Source organism: Melanerpes formicivorus, unplaced genomic scaffold (assembly GCF_026170545.1).
Source record: "Melanerpes formicivorus ecotype bairdi unplaced genomic scaffold, bMelFor1.0.p_v2 SCAF_206, whole genome shotgun sequence".
In the NCBI taxonomy this organism is placed as follows: Eukaryota; Metazoa; Chordata; class Aves; order Piciformes; family Picidae; genus Melanerpes; species Melanerpes formicivorus.
The window spans coordinates 162,931-178,689 of record NW_027142558.1 but is presented as its reverse complement, the minus strand read 5'-3'; the positions used below and the strand labels follow the sequence as shown (position 1 = coordinate 178,689).

At 52.4% G+C, this 15,759-nt stretch overlaps 2 protein-coding genes across 2 annotated transcripts in view; one reads left to right on the top strand and one right to left on the bottom strand.

The window, feature by feature from the left end:
* Positions 1–15,759, top strand: part of LOC137457881 (zinc finger protein 850-like) — a gene marked incomplete at its 5' end in the record, with an annotated part of 203,219 nt that overhangs the window by 92,570 nt on the left and 94,890 nt on the right. The gene's annotated exons all lie outside the window — the stretch shown is intronic.
* LOC137457879 (olfactory receptor 14A16-like) lies at positions 7,704–11,370 on the bottom strand. Its single transcript, XM_068169624.1, has 2 exons — positions 10,317–11,370; positions 7,704–7,712 (listed from the first exon to the last, which is right to left on the bottom strand). The coding sequence occupies exons 1-2, from the start codon at positions 11,283–11,285 to the stop codon at positions 7,704–7,706; spliced, it is 978 nt and encodes a 325-aa protein (XP_068025725.1). The 5' UTR covers positions 11,286–11,370.

Below are 15,759 nucleotides of genomic sequence, written 5' to 3'. Positions count from 1 at the left end.
GGGCAGTTCTTCCTCCCCGTCCCTGGCTTTGAATTCCATAACATCAGGAGTGTGGCTAGAGGCCCTTGCAGTGAAGACTGAGGTAAAGAAGTTATTAAGTACCTCAGCCTTTTCCTCATCACTTGTGACCATGTCACCATTTTCCTTTCTGAGGGGGCCCACACCTTCCCTAGTCGTCTTCTTCCCATTAATATACCTGTAAAAGTTCTTAGTGTTCCCTTTAATCTCCCTGGCTAGATTCAATTCAAACTCTGCTTTGGCTTTCCTAACCAGGACTCTTGCTGCTCGGGCAGCTTCCTTATATTCCCCCTGTTCTAGCTGTCCTTCTCTCCACTTCCTGTAGAGTTTCCTTTTAAGTAATAGTGTGTCCAGTAGCTCCTTGCTCATCCAGGCAGGCCTCCTAGCATTCTTACCTGCTTTTCTCTTTGTTGGTACACAGAGCTCCTGGACACAGAGGAGGTGGTCCTTGAATACTGACCAGCTGTCCTGGGTCCCTCTTCCCTCCAGGGCTTTGTCCCACAACACTTTGGCTAGCAGATCCCTGAAGTGATCAAAATCTGCACGCCTAAAGTCTAGGGTCATGAGCTTGGAATACTTCCTCCTGATTGCCCTGAGGATATTAAATTCAACTGCTTCATGGTCACTGCAGCCAAGGCCGTCTATGAGCCTCACATTGCTTACCAGCCCTTCCCTGTTGGTGAGAACAAGGTCCAGCATAGCACCATTTCTTGTTGGTTCCTCTACCATTCGGAGGAGGAAGTCATCTTCTCTGCAGTCCAGGAACATCCTGGATTGCTGGTGCCTTGCTGTGTTGTCCCTCCAGCAGATGTCCGGGTGGTTGAAATCACCCATGAGGACCAGGGCTTGTGACCTGGAAGCCGCTTCTATTTGCCTATGGAGGGCCTCATCTGCTTGGATCTGCTGGTCAGGTGGCCTGTAGGAGACCCCCACAGTAATATCTCCTTCCCCTGTCCTGCCTTTAATTTTAACCCATACGCTCTCAACTAGCTCATCATCCCTCCCCAGTTGGAGCTCCACTGATTCCAACTGGCTATTGACATAGAGGGCAACACCTCCTCCTCTCCTTCCCTGCCTATCCTTCCTAAAGAGCTTATACCCATCTATGCCTACATTCCAATCATGGGATTCATCCCACCAAGTTTCAGTAACAGCCACTATGTCGTGGCATCCCAGCAGCACAGTGGCCCTTAACTCATCCTGTTTGTTGCCCACGCTGCGCGCATTCGCATAGAAGCACTTCAGCTGGGCTGGCCCTGTCCTCCTCTTGTGCCAAATCCCCTCGGTTTCCACAGAATGTCCTGGTGGATCATTCGTGGCTTGCCTCAGGGCAGCAAGCTGAGAGCCCTTACCAGCTCTCCTTCTCTCTACTGCTGGTGAGCTGCCCCTCTGTTTGTCACCAGCCAGCAGGAGACTATTAACCCCTTCCCCCTTCAAATCTAGTTTAAAGCCCTATCAATGAGCCCTGCCAATTCCTGCCCCAGGATTCTTATCCCCCTCTGGGACAAGTGTGTCCCATGAGTTGTTTTCAGCTCAGGTGCCTTGAAAACCAATCCATGATTGTGGAAGCCAAAGCCCTGTCGATGGCACCAGCCCCTAAGCCATGAATTGATCTGTCGGCCCTTCCTCAGTGTGTCCTCATCCATTGCTGACGTTAGAGGGATGGCAGAGAACACGACTTGAGCCCCTGATCCCTTTAGCATTTGCCCTAAGGTTCTGAAGTCTTTTTTAATAGATTGTGAGCCTCTCATTGTTACATCGTCACTGCCCACCTGAAAGACCAGCAGTGGGTAGTAGTCTGAAGGACTCACGAGGTTGGGAATTCTATCTACAACATCTTTTACTTGGGCACCAGGGAGGCAGCTGACCGCTCTATGAAATTGGTCTGGTCTGCATATTGGGCCCTCTGCTCCCCTCAGTAGGGAGTCTCCTATGACGATGACCCTGCGAGGTTTCTTTTCTGGGTAAGTTTTGATGGCTGGCCTGAGGCAACCTGTCAATTGTGCAGCTTCTGACCTTCTTGAGTCCTCGACCTTACCAATGACCTGTTCCTCCTGCAGAGCCTCATACCTGTTCTGTAACTGCACTGGAGGCAGTGTGCTGCTCACAGGAGCAGACTTCCTTTGTTTGCATTTCTTCCGTCAGGCAGAGACCTGTTCCCATTGGCTCTGCTCATGTGGGTTACTACAGGGAGGTTGAGAATCTTGCTTCTGGGAAGGTATCAAACTCCCTGTTCCACTGTTACCCCCTGTTCTGGTTTAGAAGAGATTACATTATGGGAATCGTCAATTTTCTGCTCGCCATCTCTTCTAGCTCTTAGCCTTTCCACCTCTTCTTTTAGTTTGACCACCATGCTCATCAGATCACTGATCTGCTCACACCTGACACAGGAGCTGCTCCCTCCAGCCTCCATATCGAGTGCCAGGCTCCAGCACTCACTGCAGCCACCTACCTGAACATCTGCATGCTTGTGTGCGGTCTCTGTTTGGGTGCCCACTGTCCTTCTGTTAACCTTTGCTCTAGTAGTGACCATCTTGCAGTAACCACCCTCTCCACACGGCTTTTTTTTCCCTGTCAGTGAGAAGGCTGAGCTGAGCTGGGCTGAGCTGAGCTGAGCTGAGCTGAGCTCCTCAAGCTGCCTCCTCTCTCTACAGCCACGCACTGGGTTCTGTTTGGTTTGCACGCGGTCTCCGTGGCAACCCCTCCCCCAGCTACGTCACTGCCCTCCGGCATGTAGGCAACCCGAGCCCCCTGCCCCTCCTCCTCTCTTCGGGAAGTCCCGAGCCACCAGCCCCTTACCGCCTGAAAAGCAAGGGAAGCAAAGCCGAAAGCAAAACTCCCAGAGCTGCGCTCCTCAAGCTGCCTCCTCTCTCTTCAGCCACGCTCTGGGTTCATATATGTATGTATATGTGTGTATATATATATCTATATGTATATATAACACTGTAACAGGAAGGGTTCACAAGGGGAAGGAACAAGGATGGATAGGGAGATATACAAAACCAACTGTCCTTTGGAGAGACATGGGTGCAGCAGGAAGAAAGACCAGGCCTGACCATATGGCAAAGAACCAGGAAGCCAGCAGCGACTCTCTCTTAGTCCTTTTGTCCCAGTGAGGCAGAAGCAAAAGAGGAAATGGCTGCAGTGTCTTCCTTTTAATAGTTTTGCTGGACAGGGAGGGGGAGTGGAACAGTCTAACTCAGTTTTCCAGGGGGCTCTCACAACCCTTCCCCCCTGCTTTCAGGATGGGCATAACCCATCACAGTGACCTGGGGGCCAAATGCCCACCAAAGCTGCTCTATCACTGCCCTGTTTAGGTGGACAGAGCAGAGGAGTGTAATGGGTTGGGGCAGACCCCCTCCCCACCACGCGCAGAAATAACGACTAAGACAAATGGATTGCAAAAGTGATGGAAAGTTTAAATAGAACAGTGAGTGCATGCAGAAAACTAGAAACACAGTGACAAGAGAGAGACCCCAAAACAGACCCAGAGAAATCTCATCCCCACCTGAGGGTGCACCCAAAACCCCCAGGGCTCTTCCTTTCCCACCCCCCACCCCCCCCCCCCGCTAGGCTAGTCTCAGCTGGCCAGATCTGAGACTGCCCATCCCCCCGTGGCCTTGGGCCTAACCAGGCCCATGGCCAGGAGATCTCTACCCCAGTTACCGGGTGGCGGAGAGGAAGGAAAGAGGAAGTGCCAGACCCCGCCGTGAAACTTATAGTGGTGCAAGGGATCATGGTAGGAAATAACCTAATTTCCTGTGTCCACCCACTGGGCTGGACTTCTGGACACAGGAAACACCCCTGTAGCAGAGGGCACCCAGCCCAAACTACGACAAGGAGAAAATAGAACCAAAGTTTGGTGATAAGGTAGAATCTATTGAATCCTAATGCTCAGCACAAGCAGAGGCTGTGTGCAGACACCACAGCAAATAGAGAAGTTCTTCTCTCCTGCCCATCAGCACACAGCAGTCGCTAACTCCCTGCCTGCAGGGGTCTGACACATGGAGTACTTGCTCTGCAGGACAGACCCCAGGCACCAATATCCCCACACTTCCTTCTCTCAGCTTCTGTGTCTCAGCTGATATCATCTGGCATGGAATACCTCTTTGGCCAGTTGGGGTCATAGTGTCATAGTGTCATAGTATCATAGTATCATAGTATCATAGTATCAGTCAGGGTTGGAAGGGACCACAAGGATCATCTAGTTCCAACCCCCCTGCCATGCGCAGGGACACCCCACACTACATCAGCCTGGCTAGAGCCTCAGCCAGCCTGGGCTTAAACACCTCCAGGGACGGGTCCTCAACCACCTCCCTGGACAACACATTCCAGGGCTTCACTACTCTCATGGTGAAGAACCTCCTCCTCACATCCAGCCTGAAACTCCCCACCTCAAGCTTCATTCCATTCCCCCTAGTCCTATCACTACCTGAGATCCTGAGCAGTCCCTCCCCAGCCTTCTTGTAGCCCCCTTCAGATACTGGAAGACCACAATGATGTCACCTCGGAGCCTTCTTTTCTCCAGACTGAACAGCCCCAACTCCTTCAGTCTGTCCTCACAGGAGAGGTGCTCCAGCCCTATGATCATCCTCATGGCCATTCTTTGGACACGTCAACTGGTTTGGGTCAACTGATCCAGCTGTGTCCCTTCCCAAGACCTTGCCCAGGCCTCAACACACTCTTGGGGCAGGGAAATGTTGGAAAGCAGAGCCTGGGTGCTGGTTCAGCAGCAGCCAAAACACGGCTGTGGTATCAACAGCCAACTGCAGCCCTGCAAAACACAGCACTAGAAAGATGCTCTGGGCAGAATGAACTCCAGCTCAGCCAAACCCAAGCCACTCTCATTCCCCTGGCTGTCCAGGAACAAAGGCAAACAGATAGTGGCAGCTCACAGCTGACTGGGGGCCACTGAACACCACCACTGCACCTCGAACCCACAGTGTGCCAAACACTGCAGAACAGATGAGAGCAGGACAGAGTGTGGCCATGGAGGAACACTCCCATCTCCCAGAGACAATTCACAGGGGCAGTCCAGGCACTAAAGCCAGAGCCTTGGAGCTCTCCTGAATCACAGCAGCTGCGTCCAGCATCTCCCCCACTCACACATTCCTCAGGGACAACCTGCACCAAGGGCCAGCACCAAGTCAGACTTCTCCAGGCTCAGTTCTTGTGCCAAAAAATGCCAAAGTTTTGTGAGGGTTTGCTTTGAACTCCAGCAGAAGGCAACCAAACTCCAGGCAGCCTCTCGGCCAGCCTCCTCTACACCTCTCTGTGTCTTTGGACAGACACCTTTGCTGTCACCAGGGGCAAGGTTTCTATGTTCCACTGGACACAGCCAGCTCTGTCCCTGTGTCTGTGTGCTTGGTGCTTCTCTCCAGGCACAGCCACAGAAATAGATTTGAATTCAGGATCCCTTGCAGCCAGTCAGGGTCAGCCTTGTCCTTATCCACTCTGTCATTCAGAGGCTCTTGGATCAGAACACATTCTGCTGAATCACCTTGTAAGCCCCAGGTGGGCAGTGACAGCAATGGGGAGGTTGGGGAGGGTGAGGAGCAAAGTTGTCCATTCAATGTCAGACTGAAGGACAGATGTTCCTGCAAGTGCAGATGTCCTGCTGGGACAGCCTGGGTCAGTGTCACTTGGGGAATTATCATCTCTGAGCTAAACTGAAATGGAGTAAAATATTTTATCTTTGACATACAAAATTGAGCTTTGTGAGGTGCACTTTGAAATCCTGAAGAGGATTGCAGAGACACAAACATCTCCTGAGGGCACTTGGGACTCATTGCAGGAACCTCAGGTACTGAGAGACGACTGAAGAAACTTCTTCAGAAGTCAGAAGGAGAACACAAAGTACCTTGAAGCACTGATTGGCCCCACTGAGGCTCATTACCAACAAAGCTTCCCAAGGGCTCCTTAGAGCAGCTCAGTGGAGGCCATGATTGCAGCAGACAAAGGCAAAGTGCAGGAGAGCAAACTGTGGGTTTGGTTTATGGAGCAGAAAGGCCAAACCCTGACCACAGTGCCTGGGCAGGCAGATCCTGTCCCTCATGTATGGGTCAGGGCTCCTCAGGTGCTGTGGGCTGTGGGGTTTGTGATGCTGAGAGAAGGACAAGGGGATGACAGTCCCCAGCCTTCCTGGGGGTGTTTAAGGAAGCACTGAGGACCCCCTGGTGCCTTAGAAAGTCTCCTCACAGCCCTTGGTGGTGGTGGATGACTGCCATAGCCAAGAAGGCAAAGCCTTGGGTTCTCCTGATGACTTCCAGCCTTGCCAGTGCCCATTGCCATCCCCACCACAGGCTGTCCTACACTATCCCCCACACTGTGTTTGGTTTCTGCAGCAGAAAGGCCAAGCCCTGACCACAGAGCCTGAGCAGTCAGATCCAGAGAGTCTCAAGCTTAAGTTTCCTCTCCCTGGCCTTGGAGGCAGAGCCAACTGGCATAGACAGGAGGAGAAAGACCTCAGTCCTGTTGAGCTTTCAGCCTTGCAGGTGGTGCTACACTTTCCCATGCCTGCAGCTCATTACGTTCATGCTCTTGACACCCATCTTGTGTTCCTAGCAGCTCTCACCATGACATTTCTGTACCCTCCCTGCTCTGTCTCTATTCTTCATGGCCATTTCTTGAAACACAGAGCCAGGGCCTCTTCGACCACAAGGATCCCCTTTGAGTGACTTTTCTTTATCCTCACCTCCTGTGTGCTCTCAGGAGCAAGAGAGGATCTGCCTGGCCTCAAACCAGGACACTTCCACTCTGAACCCTTTAATTTGCACACTATGGAAGTTTTCTTCCCTTCACACAACCACCAGAAGCTGCATCATCCCCAGATTTCAAGCAGGTGCACACTGCATCTGTAGTGCCCTGAGCTTTGACTTCAACCAGCCCCAGCTCCTTCAGTTGCTCTTCATCAGATTTATTCTCCAGGCCCTTCCCCAGCTCCTTGCCCTCCTCTGCCCTGGCTCCAGCACCTCCACATATCTCTTGGATGGAGGTGCCCAAAACTGGACACAACACTCAAGGTGTGGCCTCCCCAGAGCTGAGTCCCAGGGGACAGTCACCTCCCTGCTCCTGCTGCACACAGCATTTCTGATCCCAGCCAGGATGTCTTTGGCTTTCTTGGCCACCTGGGCACACTGCTGGCTCCTATTCAGATGCTTGTCCATTAGCACCCCCAGGTATCTTTCTGCCAGACAGCTCTCCAGCCACACTGCCTCTGGTGCATTGCTTGGGGTTGTTGTGAACCAAGTGCAGGACCTGGCACTTGGCCATCTTGAAGCTCTTCCTGGGAACGTTGGCCATGGATCAAATCTACCCAAGTCCCCCTGCAGAGCCTCCCTACCCTCACGCAGATCAACTCTGCCACCTAACTTGGTGTCATCTGCTGACTCACTGCTGACTCACTCTGCGTCTTCACCAAGGTCATCAGTAAAGATGTTAAACAGAAGTGGTCCCAACACTGAGCCCTGAGGAACACCACCTGTGACCTGCCACCAGCTGGATTTATGTCCACTGAGCACCACTCTTTGGGCCCTTTCACCCAGCCAGGGCTGTATCCAGCAGAGCATTGCTCATCCAAGCCATGAGCAGCCACTTTGCCCAGGAGAATTCTGTGGGCAGCAGTGCCAAAAGCTTTTGGAAGAGTCTAGGTGGACAATACCCACAGCCTTGCCCTCATCCAACAGTCACTCATCCTGTCAGAGAAAGAGATAGGTGGGTCAGGCAGGACCTGCCCTTCATTAACCCATGCTGACTGGGCCTGATCCCCTGCTTGTCCTCTCCAGGACATGTAATGGTGCTGGAGATGCTCTGCTCCATGCCCTGCCCTGCTACCCAGCTCACACTGCCAGCTCTATAGTTTCCTGGATCTTCCTCTCTTCCTTTCTTGGAGCTGGGTGTCACATTCGCTGCTCTCCACTACCCTGGAACCTCCCCAGTGAGCCAGGACTCCAGGTCAATAATGGATAGTGGCTTGGCAACAGAGATGTTCAAGTCCCTTCCTCTGTTGGACTCTCTCTAGCAGATCTCTGTCTCTCCTGACCTGGGCAGCCCCAGACTGCAGGGATCCAGTTTGGACAGGAAGGGCCCAGTCTGTACTGGGAGAGGATTAGGTTTTCAGAGTGTACTGGGACAAGGCCCAGTGTTACTGGGAGAGACCATGGGGTCAGCTCTTACAGGGAGGTGTCCAAGACTTTACTAGGAGGCATCAGGGGCCAATCATAGAATGGTCTGAGTTGGAAGGGACCTCCAAAAGTCATCCAGTCCAATCCCCTGCAGACATAATGGGTCATCCTCAACTAGATCAGGTTGCCCACAGCCCTGTTGGCCTCACCTTGAATATCTGGAGGGATGGGGCCTCAACCACCTCCCCGGGCAACCTGTTCCAGTGTTCCACTACCCTCACTGTGCAGACTTGTTCCTCACATTCAATCTCAATCTGCTCTGCTCTAGTTTGAAGCCATTGCCCCGGTCCTGTCCCTGCAGGCCTTTGCAAACAGTCTCTCTCCATCCAGTATACTTCAGACATTGGAAAGAAGCTACTAGGTCTCCCCAGAGCCTTCTCTTCTCCAGTTTGATCAACCCCAGCTCCTTCAGCCTGTCCTCATAGCAGAGCTGCCCCAAGTCCCTGATAATTTCTGTGTCACTCCTCTGGACCTGCTCCATCAGCTCCATGTCCTTCCTGTGTTGAGACTTCATAGGTGGATGCAGTACTCCAGGGGAGGTCTCAACAGAGCATCATAAAGTGGCAGGATCCTCTCTCTCTATCTCTGGCCATGCTGCTTTGAATGCAGCCCAGGCTGCCCTTGGCCTTCTGTGCTGCAAGCTCACACTGCCTGCTCCTGGCCAGCTTCACCATCACCACCACCCCAAAGTACTTTTCCTCATTGCTGCTTTCTATCTCCTCCTCCCCCAGCCTGTATTGATAGTGGGGACTGTTCCAGCCCAGCTGCAGGACCCTGCTCTTGCTCTTGTTGAACCTCATGAGGGTCACCTGGGTACCACCTCTCCAGCTTGTCCAAGTGCCTCTGGATGCCATCCTGTCCCTCTGGCATCTCAACAGCACCACTCAGCTTGGTGCCATCTGCACACTTGCTGATGGTGTCTCCATCCCTCTGTCTATAGCACTGACAAAAATATGAAACAGCAAAGGATGGGATGAGTGGAATCAGTTTGTACTGGGACAGGGATGGGGTGGAACTTGGTGATGTTAATGGTACCCAGTTTGAACTGGGAGATGTCCCAGACTGGACTCTGATGTGATTAGGGTATGGAGTTGTGACTGTGACAGGGTCCAGCCTGTACTGGAAGTGATGAGAGGATTAAGGTTTTACTGAGATGAGGCCCAAAGTAAATTTGGAGGGATTAAAGGGATCCTGTTTGGACTGGGACAGAGCCCAGACTGTACTGGGAGGGCATGAGGGTGTGCAGTTTGTACTGGGATGGATGCATTCAGTACTGGGAAGGGAGCCAGGGTATAGATTCTGTGCTGGGATGGGACCCAGACTTTAGAGGAAGAAGAAAATATGAGCTAGCTTGTATTGGGACGAGGCCACATCTATAATGGGAGGGGTTAAAGGAACCATGTTTGGGCTGAGTCTATACTGGAAGAGGGTCAGGGTATCCAGTTTGGACTCTGAGTAGGTGCAGTGTGTAATGGGAGGGGGTTGGGGTATGAAGGCATGAGGAGACCTCCTGTTCTGATGGCAGTGCTGCTCTGGAGCACAGCTCTGTACCAGGAGCAGCCCTGGCCTGCCCCTACCTGCAGTCCCAGCACTGCCACACAGCAGCACAGTGCCCAAGCTGCCAGAGCACTCAGGCTTTGCCCCAGCACAGAGGCTCATCAGGAGAGGGTGGAAGGGCAGAAAGAGCAGCTGAGAAGAGCCCAAGCTCTGGGGCTCGCTGGCACTGCTGCTGTGCTGGGACTCTGCCCCTGCACCTCTGCACACAGGCACTGCCCTGCAGCTCCACAGAAGCCTTGGAGGAAGCAACTCAGACAAGCAACTCAAGAGGAAGGAAAACAGAGAAGCAGGGTACTTTATTGTTGAACACCCAGGGAGCACAGCTCCTCATGTCTGCAGCCTCTGTGTCACAGCACAGAGGACAACACTGAACTAGAAATGGTCTGAAGAAAGACATTTGTGTGGGAACAACATTCTCACAAGGGGAACACCACCAGCAGCAGCCACAACTCGGGCAGCCAGGCTGGGACTGCACTGAATAACATCAGAACTGCTCTGCAAGAGAAGACAAAGAGTTTATTGCTTCTGAAAGTATCCAGGGATCAGTTGGCTGAGGGCAGCCTTGAGCTCCTGGTTCCTCAGGCTGTAGATGAGAGGGTTCACTGCTGGAGGCACCACTGAGTACAGAACTGACACCACCAGGTCCAGGTATGGGGAGGAGATGGAGGAAGGCTTCAGGTTTGCAATGAAGCCAGTGCTGATACACACGGAGACCACAGCCAGGTGAGGGAGGCAGGTGAAAAAGGCTTTGTGGCGTCCCTGCTGAGAGGGGATCCTCAGCACTGCCCTGAAGATCTGCACATAGGACACCACAAGGAACATGAAACAGCCAAATGCTAAGGACAAACCAAGCACTAGAAGCCAAAGTTCCCTGAAGTAGGATGTTGAGCAGGAGAGCTTGAGGATCTGGGGGATTTCACAGAAGAACTGGTCCACAGCATTGCCCTGGCAGAGGGGCAAGGAAAATGTATTGGCTGTGTGCAGCAGAGCATAGAGAAAGCCACAGGTCCAGGCAGCTGCAGCAATGTGGACACAAACTCTGCTGCCCAGAAGGGTCTCATAGTGCAGGGGTCTGCAGATGGCAACATAGCGATCGTAGGACATGGTGGTGAGGAGATAAATCTCTGCTGAAATGAAAAAGGGAAAGAGAAAGACCTGGGCAGCACATCCTGCATAAGAGATGTCCCTGGTGTCCCTCAGGGAATTGGCCATGGATTTTGGCACAGTGGTAGAGATGCATCCCAGGTCAGTGAGGGCGAGGTTGAGGAGGAAGAAGTACATGGGGGTGTGGAGGTGGTGGTCCCAGGCTATGGTGGTGATGATGAGGCCATTGCCCAGCAGGGCAGCCAGGTAGATGGCCAGGAAGAGGCAGAAGTGCAGGAGCTGCAGCTGCCTTGTGCCTGGGAATGGCAGGAGGAGGAAGTGGGTGATGGAGCTGCTGTTGGCCATCTGCTGCCTCTGGCCATGGAGACCTGTCCAAGGAGGGAAAGGAAGTGACAAGTTAGGGCACACTTCTCTCAGCCTCATCGTAACCTCCCTTCCTGAGCTGCATGAAGAGTGGATCAGCTCAGTCCCATCACTACCAACCCATGGCAGAGTTCATTACAGCTTCACATGCAGCTGGGACCCAGAATTGCCATGAAGATTCCTTTGGAGTCAGAACAGAAAGTGACCAACAGCCCAATCCCTGAGAACAAGAGTCCCATTATAGTGGGTTGAAATTTCCCCCCAGCATTATCTTTGCCAGAGCAGCTCAGTCAGAAGCAAATGAAGCTTTATGGACAAGAGCTACACTCTACCATGGAATGCAATGAACAGGTACAAAACATCCAGGAGTGACAATATTAGACAGGGATTTACAATTAGCAAATGACATGACACCCCTCTGGTCATAGACCAGGGCACCTGTTCCACTGCCCCTATCCCCTATCCCCCTGTTCCAAGAGAGAAAAGAGGAGTGAAGAGAGAAAAAAAGCAGTGGGTTAGACTTAGCCAAGGCCAGCCAAAGCAGGTGATCTCTCCCCAGCGAAGCAAAACAGCTGAGTTCAGAAGAGAAGAGAGAGAATTGTTATGGTACAGCTCCTCTGGTTCCAGATATTTATCCAATGAATTTGTTTAGAATAATCTTTTCTTTTTCTTTTCACACCCAAGAGTGATCTATTTATTTTGTTTCTACTTTTCTGCTCAAATCTGTAACTGAATTTTAAAGGCATTGCCTAAAACCACCACACCCATGGAGAGGTGGAGAAACAGGGACCAGGCCTGCAGTGCTGCAGAGACACTGAAGGGAAGAGAGAAAAGCAGAGGGGCTGGGGGTGAAGCCTTCTCCTTACCCAGCTCTGCTCACTGCTGCTCACAGGATGGAACTGAAGGGCTTTCATTCTCCTTCTGTGTGCACACTCCAGGAGCCTTCAGCTGAGTGTCAGCTGCTGAGATGAAGATGCCTCCAGGAGCTACAGCTGCAGTGTCCTGCACCCACAGCCTCACTGTGTCAGTGACTGCAGTGTCTTCTCCTCCAGTGAGTTCTCAGTCACCCTCCCAGTCCTGGCCACCTTGAAGCTCTCTCTGCCTTCCTCATGTCTCTGAGATCCTCTGGCAGTGTTCTCAGCCCTGCTGTGCAGTTCTGCTCCTGGCCAGAACTGTCTCCTGAAGTACTGCCTGCTTGCCAGCAGTTCCTTCCAGCCCAGGAGTCCAGCCCAATAGGGCAGCAAATGACCAGCCCAAGGTGTTTTAATGACTCTTCTGGTGGCTTTTGGTGCCCTGTAAACCCCAGGGACTGAGAGGAAGCTGATGAAACCTCTCCAGAAGTCAAAGTCAGATTCAAACTCTGAAGTTTCTTCTACTCTTAATGGGTCCCAGTGAAGCATACTGGGAAAGGGTCCCCAGGGTCTGGTTAGAGCAGGGCAGAGTGGATGCAAGGGAAGCATCACAGGAGGCACTGAAGCATCTCCAGGCTGTGGTGAGAGCAGAGAACTGAGGCAGTGCTGACAGGTCAGGACAAGCAGCTAAAGGTGGCTCCGCTCCTGAGGAAACTTGGAGGGGTTTCATTGATCCGAAGGGCCAAGCCCTGACCCCCAGTCCCTGGCAAGGCAGATCCTGTCCCTCACCTGTGGGTCAGGGCTATGATTCACCCTGTGAAATCATTTTTATCAGATGCTTTGTGCAATAAAATCCTCTCCAATTAGCTGCAGAAATCTTGGCAATAATGAGAGGTTCAGCAGTATTTAATGAGCCCCATGGAGTATTTGGGGCTGATTACATCATCCTCAGGTACTGCCAGGAGACTCTGCCAAGGTACTGCCAAGAAGCTTCTCAAGAAGTCCAAGGCAGAAGAAAACTCCAAAGTACCTTGAAGCATTGATTGGCCTCACTGAGGCTTGTTACTGACAAAGGCTCCCCAGGGACTCGTTAGAGCAGCTTGTTAGAGGCCAGGATTGCAGGGAGACAAAGGCAAAGAACAGGGCAGAAAAGTATGCCTTTGTTCTATGAAGCATAAAGCCAAACCCTGACCACTGCCCTTGGACTAGAAGAACCTCAAAGCCTCAAAGCCAAGTTTCTCCTCACAGGCCTTGGTGGCAGAGGCAACTGCCAGAGCCAAGTGGACAAAGACCTTGGTCCTGTTTGGCCTCTCAGCCTTGCCAGAGCCCTTGGCCATCCCCACTGCAGCCTCTCCTACACTGTCCCATGCCTTTAACTCTTTCTCTTCAGGCTGCTGACACCAATCTTGCTTCCCCAGCCAGCTCTCCCCCTGCCATTTCCATCCCTTCCCTGAGCTGTCTCAGCTCTCCCTGCTATTTCCCAACACCTCTGGATGGCCTCATGCATAGCAGCTCTGCGCTTTGAGGGACATTTCTTTGGCCTCATCTCCACTCTCAACCTTCCAAGCTGCACTTTCTGAAGGTTTTGATCTCTTTCCACTCTCCAGAAGATCTCCATCCTCTCTGAAACCACCTTTCAGCCATGTGCACACTGCTCTGTCAGTGCCCTGAGCCTCCATTCAGCAGGCTGAAGCAGCCAAGCACTCAGCCTCTCCATAGAGATGTCAATCCCCATCCTGGAAAATCTCCTCTGCAGCCTCCCCAGTTCCTGGCTTCCCCTTTGGACTTCTGAACTCTGCACCCAGATACCAGGAATCCAGATGTGGCCACAGCAGTGTTGAGTCTGGGAGAGGACAATTCCTGTGTCTGGCCACTTTTCTCCTGCCACAACCCATCTGCAGTTGGCCTTCTTCCCTGTGTGCAGGGTTTGTTCCATCCCAGGACATTTGGAATAGGGAGAAGAACCTCAGTAAACTCTTGCTCAGTATTGCTCTATGAAATGCAGACAGGCCTTAGGCCTGGTCATTGAAATGGGAGCTTAGGAGAATACAGAGGCTTAGGGCCTGCTCTTTAAGGTGACATTTGCCCCAGCTCTTCCCAGAGAGGTCCTTGCTGTCCCCTGTTCTGCTCCCTCAAGCAGACCAGCACTCACACATGCCCTGTACTCTAACAGCCATGCAAACAAAGGGGAACAAGCTCAGGGTTATTGCTCCAACCAACTTCTTGAGACTGAAGCCCAAGGCAGGAATCCACAACCATAGCCAGGCCTAGAGCTCTGAGAAGCCCCAGGTGGTGTCTTCCTTCTGCACTTCATGCAGCATCTGCTTGGTTCCCATATCTCACTGATCACAGAATGGGCTGGGCTGGAAGGGACCTCCAAAGTTTATCTTATCCAGCCTTCCCAGTGACATCCTCAACTAGATCAGGTTGCCCAGAGCACTGTCAAGCCTCACCTTCAATATCTCCAGGGATAGGATCACAACTACCTCCCTGGGCAACCTGTTCCGGTATTCCACTACCCTCATGGTGCAGAATTTGTGCTGGCTCCTCCTTCCTGCACAATCCTGCTTTGTTCCCATCTCTCACCCATGTCTATGGATGTCCTTCCTCTCTGATCCATGGAAACACAACAGCTTGTGTTCAGTGCTGTGCCCACTCCTCCTTCTGAGGCAAAGACCTCATGCCTGGAGCCATTCCCTCCTGAGCAGCTATTTCTGCAACCAGTTTCACTCCTCCCTGGGAAGCTGATCCTGTACCTGCAGTCCTATTCCAGACTGGAAGAGCAGAGATCTTCACCATGGCCTTTTCTGGTTGACTTTTTTCCAAAGCAAGTGTGGTGGTTTGAGCCTTAACTGAGAGCCTTAACCAGGCCCCTCAGCAGAGACCACCTCTCGGGTTGGTTTGCCTTCACCAGCAGCAGGGGAAACCCACACCGACTTCCCCAGCAGGTTCTTCTCAGCAATCACAGCAACTCCATCTCCATCCTCTGTTTGCAGCAGGTGGGACTGGGCAGGACCAGCTCGGTTCATAGATCCTCTGCTGTTCACTAACCAAGTGGCTTGAGCTAGGTGTCTTTCCCATTTCCTAAAGGTCCCATGGCTTTTAGGGTGGTCCTTAGCAAGCCAGTATAGCTCTCGACCTTCCCTGCAGCTGGTGCATGGTATGGGATGTGATAAATCCACTCAATCCCATGTTCCTTTGCCCAATCCCTTAGGAGATGGTTCTTGAAGTGGCTTCCATTGTCCCATTCAATCCTCCTGGGGATGCTGTGTCTCCACAGGACAAGTCTCTCTAGGCCCAGGATGGTGTTGCAGGCAGTGGCATGAGGTGCTGGGTAGGTTTCCAGCCACCCTGTACTTTCCTCCACCATGGTCAGTAGGTGATGTTTGCTGCTGTGAGACCAAGGAAGGGTGATGTAGTCGATCTGCCAGGCCTCTCCATATTTATATTTCGACCCATACCACAGAGGCTTCATGCACTTGGCCTGCTTGATGGCAGCACAGATGTCACACTCATGGATGACCTGTGAGATGGCCTCCATGGAGATGTCCACTGATCTGTCCCCAGCCCACCGGGATGTGGCATCTCTCCCTTGGTGGCCAGAAGTGTCATGGGCCCAGCAAGCTAAGAACAGCTCAGCCTTGTGTTCCCAGTCCAAGTCTATTTGGGAGATTTTAGCAGCC

Coding starts and splice junctions, on each gene's coding strand:
- LOC137457879 (XM_068169624.1), bottom strand. CDS start 11,285: ATGAGGCTGAGAGAAGTGTGCCCTAACTTGTCACTTCCTTTCCCTCCT.